This window comes from Zonotrichia leucophrys, chromosome 2 (assembly GCF_028769735.1).
Source record: "Zonotrichia leucophrys gambelii isolate GWCS_2022_RI chromosome 2, RI_Zleu_2.0, whole genome shotgun sequence".
In the NCBI taxonomy this organism is placed as follows: domain Eukaryota; kingdom Metazoa; phylum Chordata; class Aves; order Passeriformes; family Passerellidae; genus Zonotrichia; species Zonotrichia leucophrys.
This window is the reverse complement of record NC_088171.1, coordinates 92,436,931-92,460,525: the sequence shown is the minus strand read 5'-3', so window position 1 is coordinate 92,460,525 and position 23,595 is coordinate 92,436,931. Positions and strand designations below refer to the sequence as shown.

General features: G+C 36.4%; 1 protein-coding gene across 6 annotated transcripts in view; it reads left to right on the top strand.

Moving 5' to 3' along the window:
• INVS (inversin) overlaps positions 1-23,595 on the top strand; it is an 83,893-nt gene that overhangs the window by 43,157 nt on the left and 17,141 nt on the right. For all 6 annotated transcript variants that reach the window (XM_064705687.1, XM_064705691.1, XM_064705692.1 and 3 more), the window contains 7 exons: positions 4,417-4,597; positions 8,226-8,335; positions 12,798-12,969; positions 17,029-17,184; positions 18,613-18,842; positions 19,843-19,949; positions 23,100-23,312. In XM_064705687.1, the coding sequence (XP_064561757.1) occupies positions 4,417-4,597; positions 8,226-8,335; positions 12,798-12,969; positions 17,029-17,184; positions 18,613-18,842; positions 19,843-19,949; positions 23,100-23,312 (1,169 nt within the window). The remainder of the gene's footprint in view (positions 1-4,416; positions 4,598-8,225; positions 8,336-12,797; positions 12,970-17,028; positions 17,185-18,612; positions 18,843-19,842; positions 19,950-23,099; positions 23,313-23,595) is intronic.

Genomic DNA, 23,595 nt, shown 5'->3' with positions numbered 1-23,595 from the left:
GTTATTAGGTAATCAGTCTGTTGACTGAATTTTGTTGAGTATAAATACCTTTTTGTGCTGGTGGTAGTGCCCTGAGTTTAATTCTGTAGTAAATGCTTCTCTCCAAATTGAAGTATTTTTCTTACTTGTCTTGAAGTGACAGAGCTTCACAGCACGGACACAGCAGAGCTCACAGTCTTCCCCTCCTTTCTTAGCTGCTTTTTCCCATATTCCCCAGTTCCAAGGCAATTGTCTAAGCATCGTGTTTGATTCTCAGTCCTCTCCAGGCCTTCTAACTTCACCGTTTTTCACATTCCATATTGTATTTCTAATGGATGTACCCATAGAGTGCAAGTTCCTGTAATGTTGTGTTTTAAGGTATATTTGCATTTTAAAATTTGCAAAAACACTGTCTTGTGGTGATAGCAGGATAAAAGGCAAGTGTCTGTGTCACTGTTGCTTCCCCATTTTTAATCACATCCAACCAAACCATTTCTCTTTGCTTTCTCTAAGCACTGTGCCATTGCCCAGACAGCAATGAGGTGTCAGGGTCTGCTTCCAGACTACCTTTAGTGTCTGCTGGCCAAGTTATGAAAAACAACACTGCTGTTGTTTCTCTCTTGTTATCTTTAACACTGTGGAAGAATTCCCCAGAAAATTATTTTTTCTCTAGTATTCCACTTTGAATTCTCCAGTGCTGCTTAACAAAAGCTTGACAAGAGTTTAGCTGCTGGTTTTATTGAGACCACAGTCTATGTTACTGAAAAATACTGTCTTGTTTTTCTGTACTCTGCCCTCTGGGTGTGGCCAAATATTGTCTTCTGTTTATAAATTCTTAAAATTAAAGATCATCTTTCTGTTTGGTATTTGTGTAGTACATAGTCCATTGGTATTGTCAAAATAAACAATTATGAAAAGAGCTGTGCTGAATGCTGAGAAAGTAGGTTGGGTGTGCAGGGGTGACAGCTGGGCACCAATTGGTTATATGTGATACTGAAATACATGAAATACTGCCAAAACTGAACTCAACATATGTAGAAAGTAAACATGTGAAGTTTACTTTCACTCTAATTAGAGAAACTCTAATCTGGAGATCCTCTCATGGTCAACTTCCTTTTCCACCTTTCCAGATTGTGCTTGGTTATGTGAAAAATGTTGGGAAGATTTAAGGAGAAAAGAACAGCATAAGGTTCCATTATTATGATGGAAGCAACTGCTTAGTACTCTCTGTCTATTTTGTATCTCTTCTCTTTTTTTATTCTTCATGGTAAGAGACATGACATTTGTTTATACCTCACTTTCCATTATTGCCTACAATTCCATTGTTCTAATTGCCACAGAAAAATGCTTAGCTTCTGTTTCTTCTCTGTATTGTGCTTAAAATATTAATACAGTATGACAGTTTAATTATAGCTAACCAAACCCACTTAAAATCTAAAGAATTATACTTGTGAATGTAGGCAGAAACAGACTTAGAAAATTTTAATTTAGGTGGCCAAAAAATTCAAAACACATGAATACTTTTAGATTAGAATATAAATAGTGGCTTTGTCATTGGAGAATCTGTACCATTTTGCATAAATAACACTTTTGAGTATGGGTATATTTCTTGGCAACATCAGTGACTTTAAGCCAGGAGTTTTAGGATTCATTTATTTAGGATGTTGTTGTGCTTCTGGAAGGCTTGAAAATTAGCTGTCAGGATTACATCAGCAAATCATGAGTGATTTGTTTTCTTGTTTGTCCATTTTGTTCAAATACAGTCCTCTGGTGGACTTAGCATTTCAGTAATAACTTCTGTGCCTGTTATAATTCATGTTTAGCCACTCTTAAAAGTGATTCTCATAAAATGAATTTTTGCAGTAGGCTCTATGCTCCCCCTGCTGAGCTCTGTGAATAGACAAAAAGTAAGCATATTATCAGTTAGCTTTCTCTTCAGAAATATTTGAGTTAGGGAGCAACATACAAGCTTTCACTGTAGTGGTTCAGGTAAATGCTTTTGAATGCTTGTCAAAAGAACTGTTATGCAGGCTTTGATTATTGTATTTTGTGTGTGTAATAATGTTGATTGCATTTTTAGTTGAGAGTCATATTTATCAATTTTGATGTTTTTAATAGTTTATGGTTATTGTACTGATGACTACATATATTAGTGAGCTCCAATGTGTTTTATGTTAATTTTTGACTCTAACAAAATATGGTTTATGCTACTGATACTAATCTAAAACTGATGAAGTTTTTTGTCTGAGATGGGCAGCTTAATTAGCATTTAATTAGCATTGGCAGATGTTATTACTCAGATACTGTACATCCTCTTTGAAAAGGCATGCACAACAGGAGAGGTGCCTGAGGACTGGAGGAAAGCCAGTATCACTCCAGTGTTTTGAGAAAGCCTGGAGAAGACTGAGAGGGGATCTAATAAATGAGAAATACTTCAATTGTGGATGTCAAGAGGATGGAGCCAGACACTTTTCAGTGGTGCTCAGCAACAGGAAAAGGGGCAATGGTACAAACTGAAACATGGAATTCCCATTTGGATATGAAGGAAGCATCTTTACTGAGATGAAAAGTGAGCATTGGAACAAGCTGCCTGGAGAGGTTGTGGAGTCTTCTTCTCAGGAGATATTTGAAACCCACCTGGACTTAATTCTGTGCAACCTGCTGTGGTTGAGCCTGCTGTAGTGGGGGGTTGGATTAGATGATCTCCAGAGACCCTTTCCAACACCAACCATTCTGTGATTCTGTGATTTGCATACAGTGTGCAATGTATGTAGCTCCTTAGATCTAGAAAACTTACATTAACCAAATATTAGGAGGTTTAACTTGGCACCGTAAGAAAGCAAACAGTAAGAAACAAAGAATCAGGGCATTGCAGAGTTGAAGTTACTACTGCTATATTAAATTAGCCAGATTGCACTTAGAAAATATAGTGAAATATGACTCTAAATGTTTGGAGGGTTTTTAGGGTTTATTTATCCATTACATAGAAAATATAGATTGTACAACTTTGGTCAATTAGTATTTGCGTAGAAACCATAATTCTGGAATTTCCTTTTTTCTTCTTGACTTATTGTTCTCAATGTTAGATATTTGTTTTCTGTGTAATAGTTACTACACATCAAGTAATGCAAATGCAAGTGATTCTGCTGCAAATTTGTGTACCTAGTGGAGCCAAAAGGAAAGATTGCAGTTAGTTTCATGAGAAAGGGGTCAGGAACTTGCTTTTACAGTTAAGCTGCACTTACCACAATTCCTTGCTCCTCTTTCATAAATGTATTTTGATATATAGTGTGACTCTGTATTTTCAGGAGGTTTGCTTTTCTCACTTATCATGGGTTAAAATCCCCTCTAGTGTTGAAGTTAAAAATCTCAGGACTACATTCCCTTTTAATTCTGCGCAGGGTTCCCATGATTTCACTGATTTGTTCTGAATTCTTGGAGATAGAAAAGCAGACTCACTCCCTCTGATTTACTTGAACTCTTGTTTTGACAATCTGCTTCTACTCTAGATGATAAGCGTCCTGCATGCTGAGTTTCTACTGTACTATTGTTTACTTTTTTTAGTAATACCTCTTTTTTTCAGAAAGGTGATGTTTAAAGTTTGTGTTTCATGGGCCTTCATGATATTTGCCAATTGAAGATCTCTTAGATGCTAAGATGATGTTCATTTGCATCTGTTCCAGTCTTCTGCCTGAAAAAGAATCAGGAAGAGAAATCTCTATAGAAGAACATTTGAGAGATGAAATTATCACAATACAAAATTATATAGCTAGGGACCTTATGTGAAAGTAATTTAGCATATCTTTTTAAGAAAAGGTGATGAAAAGTCAAGTTGTATTTATTAATGCCTGTGTTACATGATCAAGTGGCTAATCATGAAACTTTAAAAGACTTTTTAAACTCAAAATTAAGCCCATTAGAAGTAGATGCTTTATTAGAAGTACTCTCTCCTGTTGGCTAGAGATGTAGACATCTCCTTTGGAAATACTTTAGGGATATAAAAAACTAGAAGAATATTGTAGTAAAAGTAATAAAATTAACTTGTGCAAAAAGGGAAGTGTTGTTGGAGAAAATCGGAAGATATATATGTCATTTTCAACTTGTAAATCATGTAAGAATTTCTACATGAAACTCTTTTCATAAGAGCCAGAGTTAATCTTTTAAAGATCTGTTTAAGGAACCACTTGCACAGCAGACTGGTATAACTATGGGGTATGTACCAGAAATCTGGTCTTGTACAATAATTAAGTATAAAAAAGCATTCCATAAGAAATACTTGAAAGTACCCTATACTGTAACAAAAGCATTTGGTTGTGGAGCTACTTTCTACTGAACAAAGACAGTGTAGCTCTCTGAAAAAGCACCTGTAAAGGTTGTATAGGTTTTCTTTTAAATTTAAATATTCTTAGAATTTTGTTGTTTCTTTTATTTTTGAAGGAAGCTGCACCTACAGAATCTCTGCTGAACTGGCAAGACTATGAAGGACGAACTCCTCTTCATTTTGCTGTTGCAGATGGGAATGTAGCAGTTGTGGATGTCCTGACCTCCTATGAAGGCTGCAATGTGACATCTTATGACAACTTGTTTCGAACTCCCCTCCACTGGGCAGCCTTACTTGGTAAACTGGACAGTGCTGAAGTCACTTAGTCATTAATTAACTGTACTACTTAATCTTTCTCTTTGATTTTTATTTAATTCCAGCCTGGCAGTATGATAATTAATCTCTTAGAGCAAGAAGAGTTTCTCCTCAACCAGGATTAGAAGTTTGTGTGTAGACTGCTTATTTTAGCATCAGATTCTCCAAAGCATTGTACAATGCATCGCTTCAACAGGTTATATATGCTGATGATTTTAGAACAATTAGGGTATATTGAGATTGTTGTTGCACATGCAGCTTTGATCATAGGTTTAAAAAAACCAGTTGCTCTGGAACAGTGGTATCTGAAGTGGGGAATGCACAACCAAGCATGAAAGCAGCACAATCTATGGGAGTGCATGAAGAAAATGCCAGGGTTCATTTTTTATCTGAAAAGATAATTTGACTAATGTTTCATATAGATTTAAGCTGGCACCCTTGTTTGGTCCGTATGGAAGATGGTCACGTGGGGTTTGCAGGGTGCCTGGGGGAGCTGAGCTGCTCCACAATGCAGAATGGTTGATGGTGGCATCACGAGTCACATGCTCACTTTCAGCCTACTGTGATGTTCTGCAGTTCATGTCGGCCTGGTTAAGTGGATTTATGATTATATTATCTAGTTTTTATTAAACTACTCCTCACAAACTAAATAAGGGCTTAAGAAGATTCCCACAAAGAAAATGCAGATACTCTGGTAATGCCAGCACAAGTAAACAGCAAAAAATGGCAGAGTTGACACTTCTAGTATAAGCTCTTCATCAGACACGCTATGATAATCTAATCAGATCTGACAAGGAGTTTTATTTGTATAGAGTTCTTCTCTGTTTAGATTGTTACCCTGAGACTCAGACACTCTGTAAATTGTAACCTTGCATATGTGAATTTTGATTTGTGTTTACAAAAACTGGATCCTTGCAAAACAAGTTAAAACTTGATTAAATGTAAATAGTCTAAATGCAGAGAAACACAACCCCTAAAATGACAGACACAAAAATAATATGATTTAGGAAATTTACCTCCTATTTCCATTCAGGAGGAAAAAATAACCACTGGATAAAAGAATCTTCAAACAATCTCTCTCCCCTTTTAACTAGCTTCATCCCAATGATCCTTTGGGACACTGCAGACAAAGAATGCCAATATAAGAATCAGAATCAGATGTTCACTGGAGCGAGTTACTGCAACTCCAGTGGCAGTATACATGTAATTTGATTATGTTTATTAAAACAAAAAAGAGGGAAGGGTGTTCTCAAATTTGTATATATGTAGGGATATTGAATTTTAACAGAGAAATTGTGAAGCTTTTTAAGTGTCACAGGATCGGCTTTCCAAAGAAATATTCATTATCACTTGGTTCTGCCCAAGAAGCAAAATTTATTGCATTTTGAAATTGATTGTATTTGGGAGAATTTTTGTCTGTTGGAAAAATGGATTGTCTAATCATTGTAGAATAAAGAGGGAAGATGTGCCAAGACCTCCAGACTATTCTGTGAACCTGATGAGGTCTCTAGGTGGCATATGCTCTTTGGGAATTTCTGATTAGTGAATCATGATTAATTTTCAGGGTTACAGTTTTAAATTGAAGGCGATGTTCTATGTAGGTCTTAAAGAGAGTGAGATGTTACTATATAGGTTAACAATAGGAGATTTAAAGCAGTGCAGGGAGGCTGCCACAACTTTTCTTAGATGTGATGGGTTGCATGTGACTGCATCTTGAGGGTATTGCTGCTCCTCTTACCTTTTCTTTTTGCATAGATAAAAGTCTTACCAGTTATATCTCTGCTAAATGAAAGTACAACAGTAATGACAGTTCTTGACCCCAAGAAATGAGTTTTAATCTTTACATTAATGGCCAAGTGAGATTCACCTTTGCACCTATTTCTTTACTGTTGCACCCAATACAATTTTTTTTTTAACTCCTCAAGCCTTATTCTCATAGATAATTTAGCTAGACCATGTCCTCATTATGAAGTTAGGTTCCCTTTTTCTGGTTGTCTGTCCTGAAAGTTCAGGAATCTTTTTTGTCAGGCTCGGTACTCCTAAGGTTTTTCTGCTAGGATTTCACTCCAAAGCAACTTCTTCCAGTGAACCTCAGTTTAATTCTTAGACTCTTCAGATGGGACTAGAACAGCAACATTACACTATATCTTTTTTTTTTTTTTTTTTTTGGTTTGGTTTGGTTTCTTTGGGTTTTTGGGTGTGTTTTTTTTGTTGTTGTTGTGGTTTTTTTTGTTTTGTTTTTTTTTTTTCGTTGTTGTTGTAGGAAGGGACAGAATAATGTGATGTTTTGTATCCAGCGTTCTCTTAATGGCTGGCAAGCAAGAAGAGCCTTCCTGTACACCCTAAGGCCCCTAGAAAGAAAAACTGCTCTCATAACTCTTCATCCTTTTTGACCCAAGTTACTATTTTCTCCCATTTCTGATACTTCTGTACGTATAAAGTCTGAAAGTGCCATTTCACAAAAGTGGGCTTGCTTGGTCCTCCATGTCTTAGATTTTAAAGAGCTACAGAGCACAACTGTGTCACAGCTTCATTCTGGAACTGTTGGTGGTTTCATTAAAAATAATCTACTGCTAGCAGGAAGGTTTACCTACCTTTTCATTTATTCTGAAGTGATTCAAGGCAACTGTGCAAAAGTAACAAGGGGCAAAATTGATTGCTTTTCTGACATATGAGGTACTGAAGGTTTTCACCTGTAAAATCAGAGTGGTTTTATAGTATTGCTTGAAATACCAAATCATTAAGATAATCTGTGAGCTGCATATGCTGACAGGAACAAGTATATGAACGGACTGGTTGGCTTTAGTGGCAATATACTGTACTTGTCTTTGTTTTCCTGTCTGTGAAGTGAATATAAAGTTTACCCATCCTCCAAAAGTGTTGTTGTTTTAATCTCAAAATATTTTGATCAGTTTTTATGAAGGAGTTGTGTGTGAGCTTGTTTATAGCAGCTGGTAGTAGGCTAGCCTCTGATTGTGCTATACGTTCTGGGATGAAATTTTGGTTAAATAAAACCTGAGTGAAGAATTTACACTTGATTTCTGTAAAGCAATGTGATGTGTGATGAAATTGTCAACATTGATTTAACTTGTCCTTTAATGCAGATGGACAAATGCTCATCATCATCAGCCTATGCTCACTTTACTGTTTCTGACTGACCTGTCACTCAAATGCAGCATCTTGACTAAGTTATTATAAGCTTTTTTGGAAATATTCAACCACTTCAGTTACTGCCGGTTTCTTTATTTAGGGAAAAGCTCTAGTGATTTTGGTTAAAAGAAATTTTGTATTTATAAGTCATTCTGATTTATAAATGCCCCCCAAAAATGACAATACAGAGTAGGGCACTGGACCACTATTGGGAATGAAGTACATGCCAGACTTAATAGTTCAAATATCAAGTCTTATGTTTCTCTCTTACATTTAAACTATAATGGCTACAACACAAATATGTGACTATTTGTGAAAGTCTGTTAATTTTATTCTGTTTTGTTTCAGTTTAGGTTTTTCATTTGTCAGTGATGGGGTTTTTTTACCTTTTTCTTAACTAGGCTTTTTTGTGACTTTAAGGTTTGATACCAATTTGTTTTTATTACATTATTTTTCTCAGGTCATGCACAGATTGTCCATCTCTTACTAGAAAGAAATAAGTTTGGAACTATCCCATCTGATAGCCAAGGTGCAACACCCCTACATTATGCAGCGCAGAGCAACTTTGCTGTAAGTAGAACATACCCTAAGTGTGAAGTAAACATATTTTGCTGAAATCTTTATAGTTTAGCAGAGTGTTTGAGTTGTTTTTGAAATCATATAAACACAGTGTTGTTGGCATGAGTTAATTCAGAGTTCTCCTATGTAATCTGATACCAATGTGGTTGATTTCAAACTATTAAAGATAGATGTACAAAAGCTAACTTTCTTTACAAAAAAGGCCCTTTGAGCTGTATGTTTACATCACAAAATACAATAGTCATTCAGTTACTTCAACAGAAAGCAGAATGGCACCTACTATTTCACAGTGCTTTCAGGTTTTAGGGCTCATTAGAATGAAGTCTAAGCAGTTATGAGGTATCTAGAGTAAGATGACCTGTAGGAATATTTGCACAGCTGCTGCAGGACCAGTCAAACCAGTCTTTGCGTTCAAGAAGGTAATTAATTTATGAATATTTGGCATTATGAATGAACTGTTGTCTCATGAAGCACAGCTAAAGAGTTGAGTGCCTTTTGTCAAAATTCTTCAGGAACACGGTATTTTTAAAATTTTTAGAAATATTTTTTAAACTCAGACAACAAAGAACATTGGTTTCTCAGACAGCTTAATTCTTATACTTTCATATCATAGGTTTGGTTTTTTTTTCCAGAGCAAGTTCAGATACAGTAGAGCCAAGTATAAAACTCAGCACTTCACTGATTGCCAGTCATAGATGTTGCAGAAGTAGTTCTCAAGCACTGGAAATTAAGAAAGCTTTTCATAAGCTCCTTTATCTCTCATAGTTTTCATACCCTCCCTTTATAGAAAGAGTTGTTTAGTGTCTGATTAATGTAATAATTACATAGTCCACATTGCAATATTTTCTTATCGGGGATAATAATTTGTGTCTTTCTTACATACCTACATGTTAACAAGGAAAAAAAAGAAGGAGAACTTAAATGCCCCTGAGAACAATTCAAGTTAACAAATCTAAAAATAGTATTGAAAGAGGGAACAGAACAATCAATAGTTTTGCTCCCAAATGAGTTTGGGATGTTGGTGGCATTTTTCTGGAGATGGTCTTACTAAGACCATCCAAATGTTTTTTAAATTCAGACTTTCAATAAAACATATTTCTCTGTGTAGTCTTCACTTTAGAGAATTTTTTGTTGATGCTGATTTTTGTTGATTTAGGGCTGTGTACAATTTGGGCCTAACACATTTAAAATATTTGTGTTGTAAAAGCCTTTCTTTCATGTTTGAGTTAAACTCATAGAAAAAAAATATTTACCAACTGGTGATTACCTCCACATTCTTTTATCTTGTTTTTTTTTAAATTCTTTTCTATATTGATGTATTCCTAAAAAGATTTTTCATACTGGTTTTCTTTGCCTAGGCTTGATTCAGTTAAATGAAACATATTCATTATGTTGCTCCCTTTTGATCCCATCAGCCAGCCAAATTGTGATATCATCTGTGTTTTAAGGGGAAGTGAAGTACATGGTGGAATCAGACATTCTTTTGTAATCTTCTGTACTTACAATGAATGTACTGTTTCCCATCTTATGTGAAAAACCACACAGGAGAGTTTCATTCAGATCTGCAGGCCTCTTTTAGCTGGTGATGTACTCAACAGCCCCTTCCTAAATTATGTCGGGAGTCTGTTTTCACCAGTCCACTTGTTTCTGAGCACCACTATTTGCCTTTTCGTCTCCTTTACATGCATATCACTGAGTAATTCCCACCACTGCACTCCATATACATGGTCAAACTACTGAGTGGAGATAGATACATTCATGTTTGTTCTGGCAGTAGCATCTCTGTGCTCATGGTTTGAGAGGCACATTGTTCTATTCAGTCTGCCCAGTTTTAGGTGTAGTTTTTCTCAGGTAAAATGTGATGTTTCTTAGTCTCTAACAAGAAGAAAGTTTGCATAATATGACATTTTTAGGTTTTTTAAAGACTGAAGAGATTTAGCCAGCACTTAATTTATGTGAAGCATTTGTTCCCTAAGACTAACTTATCCCCACTTACTGTAGACAGGAAAAGTTCTAGAAGAAAAGACATTACCCACTATAACCACCCAAATTTAGATGTCTTGGGTATCCCAAGGAGGTCCCAAGAAACGCTGCTATTTAGATTTTTGAACTTCCTTCATGTGTGAAGGAAGATCAGAGAATCTTTATTTCCAGATCACAGAATATTCTGAGTGGGAAGGGACCCACAAGGATCATCAAGTCCAGCTCTTAAGTGAATGGCCCAAACAGGGATTGAACCCAGGTGTTATTAACACCACGCTCTAACCAACTGAGCTAAGATACTCCCTTCATATTGATTTTAGTATGCAGGACTAAATTTTTATTTCCTGAATTTTACCAGAGGTGTTCAAAACAATGTCCTCTCCTTTCATGTATTTATATAGATTGATCTAGTAAATGAAATGTGTCTTATTTTTAAATATTCAACAATAATATGTAGTATTTTTCAGTTTCCTGATAGCACAGAATTAAATGTTTCATGTTTAGCTCTCTCCTGTACTGTTATTTTTCAGATTTATTGTTTTTTATGTTGTTTCCTCCACTTGTTTTAGTAGTTTTAGAACACATGTAATCTTTCATATAATACATGTAGAATTAAATTGATTGATACTTCTATTTCCTGATTTGTTAGTTATCCTGGTGTAATTTAATTTTGTTTTGTTTTCAAGTTGTGGTAACTTCATTTTGGAAAATAATGCTTATAGTACTGTGGGATTTTCTTCTACTTTTTCCAATTAAAAAGCTGTAGGAAAGAAAGAGTCATTGAAAGAAGCGTTGCTTTGCCAGAACTTAGCGGAAAAATAAAATATTTGTATTTTTTAGAATGTTTGCCTCAGCACTGAAGAAGTGCAGCCTTTGCAGTGCTTTTCACTCAGCAGGATTTCCAGCAGGGCAGAACCCTGGGAGGGTGCTGAGTTTCTGCCTAATGAGAGGCTGTTTGTGCCTGAGGTGTGGTGGTGGTCAGTGTGAGAACACAGAGATATAAACTCATGCTGGGTTTGTGTGGAAAGCTTTGTGCTTCCATCTCTCCCTGCTTCTTCCTGGACCTTTTCACAGTAAACTGCTAGTTCAGACCTAAATTCACAAAGCTGTGAGGATCCTAGATCAGTAGCATAAGATAAATGAGACATTTCCTATTTCTTTAGAGGGATGAAATAGTAGGTAGTAGTGAAAAAACAAATCCAAATTGATCAATGGTACTTAAAGCATTCAAACACTTTCACTATTAAAATAATTTAGTTCATTCTAGCCAGGAAATTCTTGTCCTGCCAAGAGTAGGGGGGTAGCTATTGTGGGGTCACACAGAAGAAAGGTTAAGATAGTATTAATAATAAAATATAAATATAAAATAATGAAACCTGGGGTTTTTTTCAGGTTTTTATTGGCTAGCCTACCAGTGACTCATATCAGATGTTTCCAAGCTGTTACATACATGGCCTTTTAAGGCATTAGATAGAAAAGGGAAAATCTTCCTTTTTAGTTGTTTTCTAATAGTTGTGATTTTCTCTCCCTTCCTTTCCTGGGTGACTCATTAAGAATCTAGCAGCAGGTTAAACAGTGGACTTGTTTGCTGACAGCTTAACACAAACACAGCATTTAAAGAAATAATTATTTTTTTCCTTGATTTGAAATTTTAGTTTAACTGTTACAGTGGAAAGACTGGACTCAGGTGTAAAGATTTCCTTAATATATTCTGAAATATAGTATTTCAGTAATTAGTAACTTGATTATTAAACATGAGGAAATATGTCTATGTTGACCCCTCCTTTTTTTTAACAGTCAAAATATTAGAGAAAGGCAAAGTAAAATATTTGCATGTGCAATTGTATTTATAATTGGAGAGAAAAAAATATATTGGGAAAATATTTTGAAAGAGCATTGTGTTCAGGTTTAGGTTGGACATCAGAAGGAGTCCCATCACAGACAGGCTGATAGAATGTTGGAATGGGCTGCCCAGAGAGGTGGTGGAGTCCCTGTAGGTATTTAAGGAAAGATTGGCTGTGGCACTCAGTGCCATGGTCTGGTTGCCACAGTGGTGTTGGGTCATAGGTTAGGCTCAATGATCTCAGAGGTCTTTTGCAGCCTAAAGGATTCTGTAATTTTTTCATCACAGCATTACTATCAGGTTTGGATAAACCCATGATATTTTTCCCATCGCTTTCTTCACAGAGACTACAGTGTCTTCTGCTTCCTTGTGATGAACACATCGTATTTGACACAGAAAAGAAAAAAGTGTTAAATGACAGTGTTAAACTCATAGTTAAGGGTGCACTATGATCATTGACGAGGGAAAAGGCATAGCAGAAGATGCAGTGTTCCTGTTGAGCAGTTACTCTTTATAAACATAAAAGGAAAAATGAATTGATTTGCTTCATAAACAGCTACATGAGACAATGGTTTCTTGTTGTTGCAGATTCCTTTTAATGTTAATTTCAACAGTATGTCTTTTCAGGAAACAGTTGAAGTATTTTTGAAGCATCCTTCTGTAAAAGATGACTCAGATCTTGAGGGAAGAACGTCCTTCATGTGGGCAGCTGGCAAAGGCAGTGATGATGTCATTAGGACTATGCTGACTTTAAAATTGGATATTGATATCAATATGACAGACAAATACGCCGGCACAGGTAAGATGCTTTACAGTAAAGAGCCACTGCATGTTTCCAATCTGTGTGATTTCCACCAAGTGGAAATATTGATAGAATCTGTATTAATGTTTTTCTGAATGTGTACTTCAATCCTGAAAACATTTCTGCATTATCGTAATTATACGTGACAGTCAAGTCTTTGCCTTATTGTGGGAAAGAAACAAATCTTTTCTGCACAGATTGGAACAGTTCATTTGAAGTGTAGAAAGAAGAAAAGTACTGCAATGCTATTTAGTTAGCTCTGTAATCCTGTGAAAGGAAGAGCTGTTCTGTAATTTGAAAAATAACATGAAACATAGTTGCATAAACAGTACTCAAATACTTTGAAACAATATGGAGCAAACTAACCACTGAAGTAGCTAAATTATCATGAAAATCATTCCATAGTTATTTTTAAAATTTTTAAAGAGAGTGAAATAAAGATTAGATCTGTTGCACTTCTGTTGTGCAAGCAAGAGATCAAACTTGATATCCCCCAAATTTATCATCTTGTTATCTGCCTGAAACAAAAGTAGGCGACGCAGTGCTTCAGAATTCAAGTGTGCAAGTAATGAAATACAGAATTTCCTGTAGTAACTATGAATTTGTCTCCTTTAAGGAAAAAAAAATTTGGTAGAAATATTGTACCTATGCAATGCTTTCAACAAAAACAGAATAACAGTTTTGACAGGTGAGAGAGACAGGTGTTGAAGTGTTTATGTATTCAGTAGCATTGGAAATTTAGGTAGAGTTGTATAGTATGCTGATGGCATCTGAATGAAAAATCAGGAAAACAGGAAAATATGGATATATTTGGTATAAATTTGTGGCGGGGGGGTTGATAGCAGGGATGCAGGGTAAACTGTGGGTAGGGAGATCAGGAACTGCGCAATGCCAGATACAGTCACAGAGTTAGAAGTGCAAAATATATATGTCAGGGTTGTGTTCAGGATTTGAAACTTAGTATGCATCAATATTGAATTTTTAAAGTTTCCTTTGATTATATGCTGGATCTTAACAAAAGCAATTTGCAGTTAACATAAAATTTTGTTTAAATATCTTAATTATTGTTTTTCTTACAATGTAACACATACTCAATACATCGGTCTTTCCAAGTTGTGATAGTTTAAAATTTTTGAGTGTAGGAAATAGTGCAACAAATAAAATCTCAGTCTTCATGTTTGATTGCAGTACAAATTAAATATTCTAAAATTTTGGTCTTATTTCATCTTTTATTAGTTTCACCTATACTTGCTACTTCATGACAGTTCCCTTTCAAATAACTCTCAGTATTTGCTTCAGACCTTAAGGTGCAGCAATGTTGTTGTTACTCTGCAAACCTCCTTACAAAGGGTATTTTTTTTTTCTCTGCAGGCAGTAATCAGTAATTACATACTGTGTTTCTGAAATTACTCAGGTGTGGATTTCATGCTTGAATAATTCAGGTGGTTGGCTTTATTATCTTTCAGTCTTAAACCTTTCCTAGCGGTGATATGTAATCACCTTTTAATCTCGGTTTCCTTGTAGGGCTTTTAATCCAAGGAAATGAATGGATTTTCCATTTGCTCGGGAGTGCCGCTGTGTAGAGCTCAGGAGCAGCCTGGCAGTGGGGAGCTGTGCTGCCGAGCAGCCCGAGCTGCACCATTGTGCCAGCGAGCGCACAGCCTGGGCTTTGTTGTAGCCAGCTCTGAACAGAAAAGGAAGCCCACCACTAAATCACTCTCTGATTTATTTTCTTTAATCATTCCCAAGGATTCGTGAGGGAGAAGCAGTGTTGCGTTGGGACAGGAAACTATGCACTGATAGAAAATAGCGCGCATGCCTCCGTGCCTGGGATACAGTTGCTGAGCAGAGTTCAAGGCTGTGTTTTTCTGACTTTTGTGTGCACACTCGGTTCAGCTCGGTTGTAATGTTGCGTTAACGCAGCCTTTTGCATTTACTCAAAAAGAGCAAGCTCTCCATTGAGCTCTGCTAGAACATCCAGACTCTGGGCATTGTGTAGGAGAATGACACCAAGGGAAAGGAATTTCCCTCCTCTCAGAGATCCGCGCTGCAGGAGCAGTACAGGGGCAGCTTTATAGCTCTGCCGTCACTGCGCACAATGGAGAGGGCTCTGTCTGTCGGCTGAACAAAGGGCCCATTGTCACCAGCTGGCTGAAGAATCTCTTCAGTCACCGTGACTCCATCACAGAAAATTTGGCTTACAAGAAAATATTGAGCACAAAGTGCGAAACAAGATGCCTGCGTCAGAATGAGTGATAGGGGGGAAGAACTGGCCAAGCTGACACAGCAGCTCTTTTTCTATTGTATTGTTACACACACCCCATGTGTCATCTGATGGAGTGGTTTACTGCCTCTGGTTTCATAAGGGATTCAGGACAAAAACCAGAACCTAGAGTTTATTGTGAGGTCAGAGCACGGAAAGCAGGCCCATCCAAATGTACGAGCGGCAGGGATCTCATTGCTGTCCAATTCCTACTGATAGCCACCCACTCGCAGGGGCTGCTGCACAGGCACTCCCTGCTCACCCGCGCAAGGAGCTCTGCTGCGCCTGCAGGCTGCTGCACTCGGACTGAAATCAGCGTCCTCTCAAAGGCATGATGTCCATTTTCACTCCTCACAGTGTCTCTGGCTCTGACCCCAGTGCTTAGTCCATGTCACAATATTACTGTCACTTATTTTGTGACTGTTTTAAGTCACAAGACTGTTTTAACCCAGCGCACCAGGTGGATTCGGGTCAATGACAGCATGAACAACCTGAGCATTTCAGTAGGGCCTGTGTAACAGGTTGTGCTGGGTTACTGTCTCATAATACTGGTTGCAATCAGTAGCTGGCAAATATAAAAATGCTGGTTTTATATTCTGCCTGTGGTTCAAGAAGCTGCTCCTTCTAATGCTGGTCTTTGTGATGTGTGTTTCTGTATAATGCCTCTGCTGGATCCTGACCCCTCTCTTAACACTGAAGAAAGGTGGACATGCAGATAGTGTTCACAGCCCCACATTTTGCTTGCATGAGCAGATTCAGTTCTCACTAAGCATGAATTTTTCTGAAATTTCATGGGGAGATATGAATTCACTTTATTAAATGCACACTTATAAGCCACACTGTTTTGTGGTTTTATTCTACATTATTTTGATTTTACTGTCGGTAATATATTCTACATTTAAGGCAGCATGAGAATGTATTGGTCTGATTTGACCGCTGACTGTAGGAAATAACCCAAAGCATTTTGAAGTCAAACTGTAAGTGAAGCCACCAATACATGTGCTCTCCATTGGTTTGGAATCTCATTGCTCTGTGCAGTTCTTCTTTCCTTCAAAAAGAGCCTTGAACTGGTCATCCACAGCTCTGGCTGACAGTGCCTGCAGGATGCTGTGTTAGGCAATAGCAACTCCAGTTACAGGGCACCACATCTTTACCTGAGTTCTGAAGTATCTGAAGTAGCAGCATCTGGTTTTTCTGCAATCTTTTTCTTGAGGAAAACAGGGAGACAGAGATACTGTGCAAGATATGATGGTGTTGCTACATAATTTCGTATAAAATTTTCTTCAAGTAGTTCCGAAACAAAAGCCGGAGGCAAGGAGGAGTAGGAACAGCTGGGTGGATTTCTGAAGTTAGTTTTAATTGAGACAACTTTGCTTACTTGAAAGAAAAAAGTCATTTTCAGGAAAGCGTTGAAGAAATAATGAAAGCTTTCTTTCACTGATGATGAGCAATCTCAGAAATTCCACAAAGCAGAGGCAGAAGTAAATCATGTTATGTTCCCTTTATCAGAAGCTGCTATTCTTCCACAAATCCTCACTACAAGCGAATCTTGGTGGTGTTAAATTTCTATTTGTGCAAGTTAGAAACATGTTTCAGGGCTGATAGTTTTTCTGCTTGTTGCTTGTATGGCAAGAAAGTGTTGTTACATCATCACTTCTTCAGTTTCTTGAGGCTGAAAAGTACTTTTTCCACCAAAATTGTTGTAATTAGTTTTTATTTTGACTGTTCTAATTGTGGACCTCTAAAATTCATGGTATTGTGGTTTCTTTTTGCCTACTCCTTTATTCTTCCAGCCTTACACGCTGCTGCCCTTTCTGGCCACGTCAGCACAGTGAAGCTGCTGCTGGAGCACAAAGCCCAGGTGGATGCCCTGGATGTGATGAAACACACCCCACTCTTCAGAGCCTGTGAGATGGGTCACAAGGAGGTGATTCAAACACTCATCCAAGGTCAGCTCTCAGGGCTTTCCAAACCTGTTCAGGAGTTCTGCTGCTGCCTCCTGTGGGGATGGGAAATAAACAGCTGAGCAGGAGGTGGGCCAGGAAATTGCTTCTCTAAAGCAGGTTTTGTTTGTAAATTCCCCTTGTGAATCTAAAAGATTATCAGGGTTGTGCAAAAATGGCTAGAAGTGTTAAATACAAAACTTTCAAAATTGGGATTGTTCTTTTCAAAGCTCATTTCTGCCCAAGCCTTTGCAAGTACATTCTAGTCTCTCAAACCAACTCTTCCCCCAGCAAGTCCTTTCTTTCTTTTGTTTTTGTTTGGGTTTTTTTCCCCAGTAAATAAGACCAAATTAAGCTTTCTTCACTTTTGTGAAAAACGATTTTTAGGGTTCTTTGAAGACTTTTTAAGTGAGTCTTTATTTTTTTAATGTAGATAGATATCAAAAGTCTTAATCATTAATATGTTCTTCTGGTTGGTTTTTAAAAACAGTATTTTGTTTGTAGACAGAAGTAGGATTTAACAAAGTACACAGTTTTAGATAACTAAAATATCTGCTGAAGGGTAAGAAGTGCAGTGAAAGAACAGTGGCATCTTAGATGCAAAATTCTGTCATTTTAGCTTCCCAGAAACATCTCCTTCCTACTTCATTGGATAGATGAATTATCCAGGCTAAAGTTTGCAAGTTTTCTATCAACCAGCCTTTCTTACTGAAAAGTGTTTTTCCTTACATGATCTGCTGGGCATGTTTTAACCTCCTGTTATGCTCTTCCCCCCATGCCATTTAGCTTTTGTAGATGCAAGAGGTTTGTCTATCAGAATCTCAATTGTGTTTAATTAAATATTTTATGATATAGAGAGTAATTGTTACTGGTTGGTTCAAGTTCTTGTATTTGTGGAGTTTTACTTCTGTACACAATTTTTACATCTTTCAATAACATATAGAGACATAAATTATTTGCATAAAAGAGTCCTAGCATGCTTGAATTTTAAAAAATAAGCTTATTTTAAAAATTATTATTACATTGTGAATATTTTACCTTGTCTGCTTTAGAGATTTAAAGACATCTAATCTGAAATCGAATTTTTAGAAGCTATTTTGTTGTTAAGAAAGAAAGGTTCTACTGAAAATTCATACACCTAAAGCAAATAAAATAGATTTTTCATAGGCAATTGATAAGTCTGGATTTTCTAAAGCATATTAGAGGATAGTCAGAACATGATAAAAAAGTTAGATGTCTGACCTTCTTTGAAACTGTTTCATTCCAAATTAATTTTTAAGTTTTAGGATTTGAGTAACAAAATTGAAGTTGTTTTCTGAAATACTTCTCTAAATTGTCAGTTTATGAAATAAGTTCTAGTTGTACATAAACTCACTCTTTTCTTAGCATTCAATGGTATTTTCTTTTTGTGCTCAAAAACGTATGCTTTTACAGGAGGAGCAAGAGTAGATTTGGTTGACCAGGATGGGCACTCACCCCTTCATTGGGCAGCCCTGGGAGGAAATGCTGACGTGTGCCAAATCCTGATAGAAAATAAAATCAACCCCAATGTGCAGGATTATGCAGGTAGAACACCTCTGCAGTGTGCAGCTTATGGAGGTTACATTAACTGCATGGTGGTGTTGCTGGAAAACAATGCAGATCCAAATATTCAGGATAAAGAGGTATGTTGTTCTTCTTCACTGAGGTCTATCGTTAACTTTAGAACAACCATAAATCAAAACATTTTTCTTTTCTTCAAAGTCATTTTCTTTTCCAGGACAGAGAAACATCTGTGCTGCTGTTTGTCACAAAAGGAAATGCATGCTGATGTCATTTTCCCTAACCCTTCACTTCTAAAATTTCGAAAGAAAAGTAGTATTTGAATATGTAGTATGAAGACTGGTATTCTTCCAGACCACTTTTGGTTTTTCCTCATTGAAGTGTGATGATATGAGGAGTCATATTAATGATCTGATTTCTGCTATAATTCCTTATTCGCAGCTGATATGGGAATGTGATTTTAGTCTGTTCTCCAGAATAGAGAGAGAGAGCAAGAAAGTAAGGTACTGCAAGTGAGATTGCACAATAACTGCTTCAATTGCTTGTCCACATTAAGTACCCACATATGTATCACTCTTCCAGGTGAAAAAAAAAAAGAACCTGATTGGTTTATTTGTTCTTTTGTGCCATTATTCAGGCAGTAATTGAAATTAGGAGCCAGAATAATTGTGCAACCTATAACAGATTTCTTTGTTATATGACATAATTTCTCAGAAGTCAGTAGAACCTCGTCAGTCAAAAGAGCTTCACCCAATTTATTGAAATTTTCTGTAGCTATTTGTCGTAGGGCATAGATAATTCCAGGTAATGGAAATGTGCTTTTCATTATGAGTTCTACAGAGCATGCTGTACATCTTTTGCAAAGAAAGCAACTATAAGGCTTTCAGTTGCTTTTCAGCTGTTTTAGGTGAAAAAGCACTGGTGTTGAAATCTTGTTAAAAAAAAAAATCCATTTTTTAAGTGTTGTGTTCTTTTTATTTTAACAAGGAAGTTTATTTAGAAGAACTGTTTGTTCTTCATGTCCAGAAAAGCATTGAATTACACTACGATTTATGACTTTAATTGTGGCATGGCAGAGTTTGGGGGTAATGTTTATTTTTGTTCTGTTCTATTGTTTTACAGGGCAGAACTGCCCTGCACTGGCTCTGTAACAACGGCTACCTTGATGCTATAAAGCTGCTGCTGGGCTTTGATGCTTTCCCCAATCACATGGAGAACAGTGAGGAGAGGTACTGCTTTTCTCAAGGTGTTATTTTGTTATTGTGCCAAAGTGCTGCCTTCCCTTTAAATGTTAAATGTTCTGATCCTGCAGGAGAATCCTCATCTTGTATCTCACAGGAGTGCTGTAACTCAGGGCTTCAGCGTAAGCAGCTTTTCTGTTGTGAAAGTTCCTTCCTTTAACTAAGACATTGCAACTTTTATACTTCTGAACCATCTTCTGGAAGTATTTATTCATTGTAGTCTTGTTGGAAATATTAAATATCTTTCTTTTTGGCAGATACTATGGCCAAAGGATGAAAAGGCAGTTCTGCTGCTGTTGGAATAAACTGGAATTTTATATTTGATACAAATACAGTAGGAAGAAAGAAAATGGGAGAAATGTAATGTTATATTTTAAAATGGTGATTACAAAGTACCTGGTGGCTCCCTGTATTCTAAAGGCCTGGTTTAAAAAAAAAAGTCTCGTATACCCATAAAGAGACAGCACATTTGCATCTCTTTTCTTTGTCTTTCATTGACATATAAATAATAGATTTTTAAAAGTGATTTGGGTTGTGGAGTTTGAATTAGTCACCTGACCATGAAGATAATTACTATTAGCAGAAATTTCTAATGCCTTTTTTTAGAGTAGATGACCTCCTCATAATTATAAGATTATGAACAGTATGCCCTATAAATTTGAATATTTCAGCATTTTAAATAACTTAAGGCTTTTGCAACCTCATATTTCAATTTGAGACTTCTGTACTTAACCCCATGTTCTAATTGCTTTCTTCCCCTATCATTTTTCTTTCATTCTCCACTCTAAAGCACTCAGATCTCTCTTCCTTTTCTGTTCTTGTTTTTTCTTGAGAAACACAAATGAAAGTATAACTAGTTTCTAATTAAGTAGTGTCAAGGCTCTCTTTAGTAATTTTTGATAGAAAATTGAATAAACAGTTTTAATTAAATTACTTTTAGTAAGTAAGATTAAAAGCCACAATTTTGCCAGATTGGAGACTGCTGTTATCCTTACTTTGTAGAAATGTACTCCTGATGCTCAAATGTCAAGAAAAGACCTTAGCTGTGGTTTATCACAGTCATTCAGATAGTATACATTTTTGTTTCCTTTTTGGAATTAATATATATTTAATGTGTAAGTCTAGATTATTCAAAATCCAACTAGCAGTATTTTAAATGTCTGCTGCTAAGCACTAGTGCATGTACAGAACAAAAGAGATCCCCAATATTTCTAGATGGATCAATCTTTCAATGTAATTCTCCTAAAATACATATAAAAATTGCATACTTGCATCTTAATAAATGTCTGCAAACTTTGTGTTGTTGTTAAGAGATGAAAGTTTGGAAAGTGGAAAATAAAGTTGAGTGTTGCAAGAGAGAGGAAAAATAACCTCATGGATATGGTTCACCTGTAATTGGATGAAATTGGTTTTTAACCAGTAACAATTTCACTATGTTGTGGCTTTTTTCCCCCCAAATATTCCTATAGGAAAAAAGCTTCCCTTCTTTACTTTCTTAGAGTGTAGTATGAGATACCAGTTAAAATTCAAACAAAGTGGTTGTAACTAAAAGATTAGAGAAGAGATAGAGCTGAGATTGCATAGAGAATTTTGAAGTCTCTGCTTGCTTGCCAGATCAAGTGCTAATCTGGAGGGTATTTGGTTTGTTGTTCTTTGCAAATTTATTTTGTAATCCAGCTTAATGTCCTGGGTGCATCAAGCTGCTGCTTGACCACTGTCATGTTAAGTTGCCTATAACAGCTGATGGCTGATGTCTTCATGTGCTTCCCTGGGAAGCCAGCTTGATTTAAAAGCTATCTGCTGTAGAGAGAACCAAAGGAAAAGGAAATCTACATCAGGCTTTGAACTGACACAAGAGATGTCAGTATGTACAGACACAACAGTGTGTTGTGTACAAACATAACAGTATGTAAGTGACCAGTCATAAAAACCCCTCATCAGATTTGATTAAAGTGATTTTTTTACTTTCAAAGCTAGCTTGGATGGAGTTAGAGAATCCATGTTTAAAAATATGGATCTTCATGACTGCTAAAGTAAACTTCATAAAGTTTACTTTAGTATCTTTTGTGTCTTTAAAGTATTCAAAATTAGGAATACTTTAAAAATGTGTTTTTCTGAAATAACATTCCTTCTGAAGTTCCCATTTCTGGGTTACCCAAAATCTGTATCTCTTTAAATGCTATCAGCAGCACACCTTGACATCCAAATTTTCATGTTATGTCACTGTCTTTATTCCTGCAGACACTTGAGTTCAGATGCTGTTTATCCTTCCATCAAGCCATTGCTGTGTGGCAGGTCCAATTGTGCTTTCTGTCTGTTTTTCTTTGCTCACCAGCACTGTGTCCCAGCAAGTTACCATCAGCAAGAGCCCTAATTTTCACAATCACATGCCTTGACACTTGCTATTGGCTAGTCCTATGTTACATGGTCTTGATTATGGTTTGTGACTGATATAAATGTCTTTCCCTGAAGTTTCAGTGTTGGTGAGGCAGATAGATTTTGCTCCCATTTAGACAGTGGGAAATTTAGGAATTATTTTGAAAAAAGCCTAGGCGTCTTTGCTAGCTACCATTAAAACCAAAGCAATTTAATATTTTTACACCTGTGTCCATTTGAAAATAGAATTAAGTTTTCCTAGCACCTTAAAGAAGATGCTATCCTTCTGTATGGATCTAATCCTACTGCTCTGTCAGTCATAGTGTCTTCAGTCAATGTTATAGAAGCTAAGCCAGATTTGACAGTAGCTTTCTAGAACTTAAATGCAAATGGAAATAACACAAAAATGTTTTAACTTTTTCTTTATATTTCTGTATGAAAACTTCAATAACACATTTTAAAGACTGTTTTCCTAGAGCAGCTAACATCGTGGATGGGGCTTTGGGAGATTTAGTCCAAACACTTCAGGTTCACCTCTCCCCCCTTCCATATTAGAAGACCAAAATAAGCTTTAAACATAACCAAAGTGTGTAGAATGAATAAGGTAGCAAAATAATGCCTAAAAAGATGAGAAAAACAGCCTACTGAAACAGTGCTTAATCTGTTTTCATGCTAGAAGTTGCTTTTTATGAAATGAGGGTGAAAAACATTATAGCTAGAATTCTAGATCGATAGTAATTGCTGTGGTTTTTATTTTTTTAGATATACTCCACTTGATTATGCCTTGCTTGGTGAGCACCACGAAGTGATTCAGTTCATGTTAGAACACGGGGCTCTGTCCATAGCTGCCATTCAGGATATTGCTGCTTTCAAAATCCAGGCTGTCTACAAAGGATACAAAGTTAGAAAGGCTTTTCAAGAGAGGAAGAATCTTCTAATGAAACATGAACAGCTGAGAAAAGATGCTGCTGCCAAGTAAGTCTGAGACTTGAAACCTACTCCAGCACATAGACATTTGTTGTAAGTTTGTATTTATCTATGCATGATTTTTTTCTGTTGCTCATCAGTTTTTGTTCCTCTTGGTAAAATTAATGAAACTAAAGGAAGCATCTAACTTCCATATAACCATAGACAGATGGAAATTATTTTCCATATAATCCCAGTTTAAATAACAAAATTTGTATAATATACCATAGCAAGGCAAAATACCAAAAGCTGAGGAAATAGCATGTTAGTGTCCATGAATCTTTGCCTGATA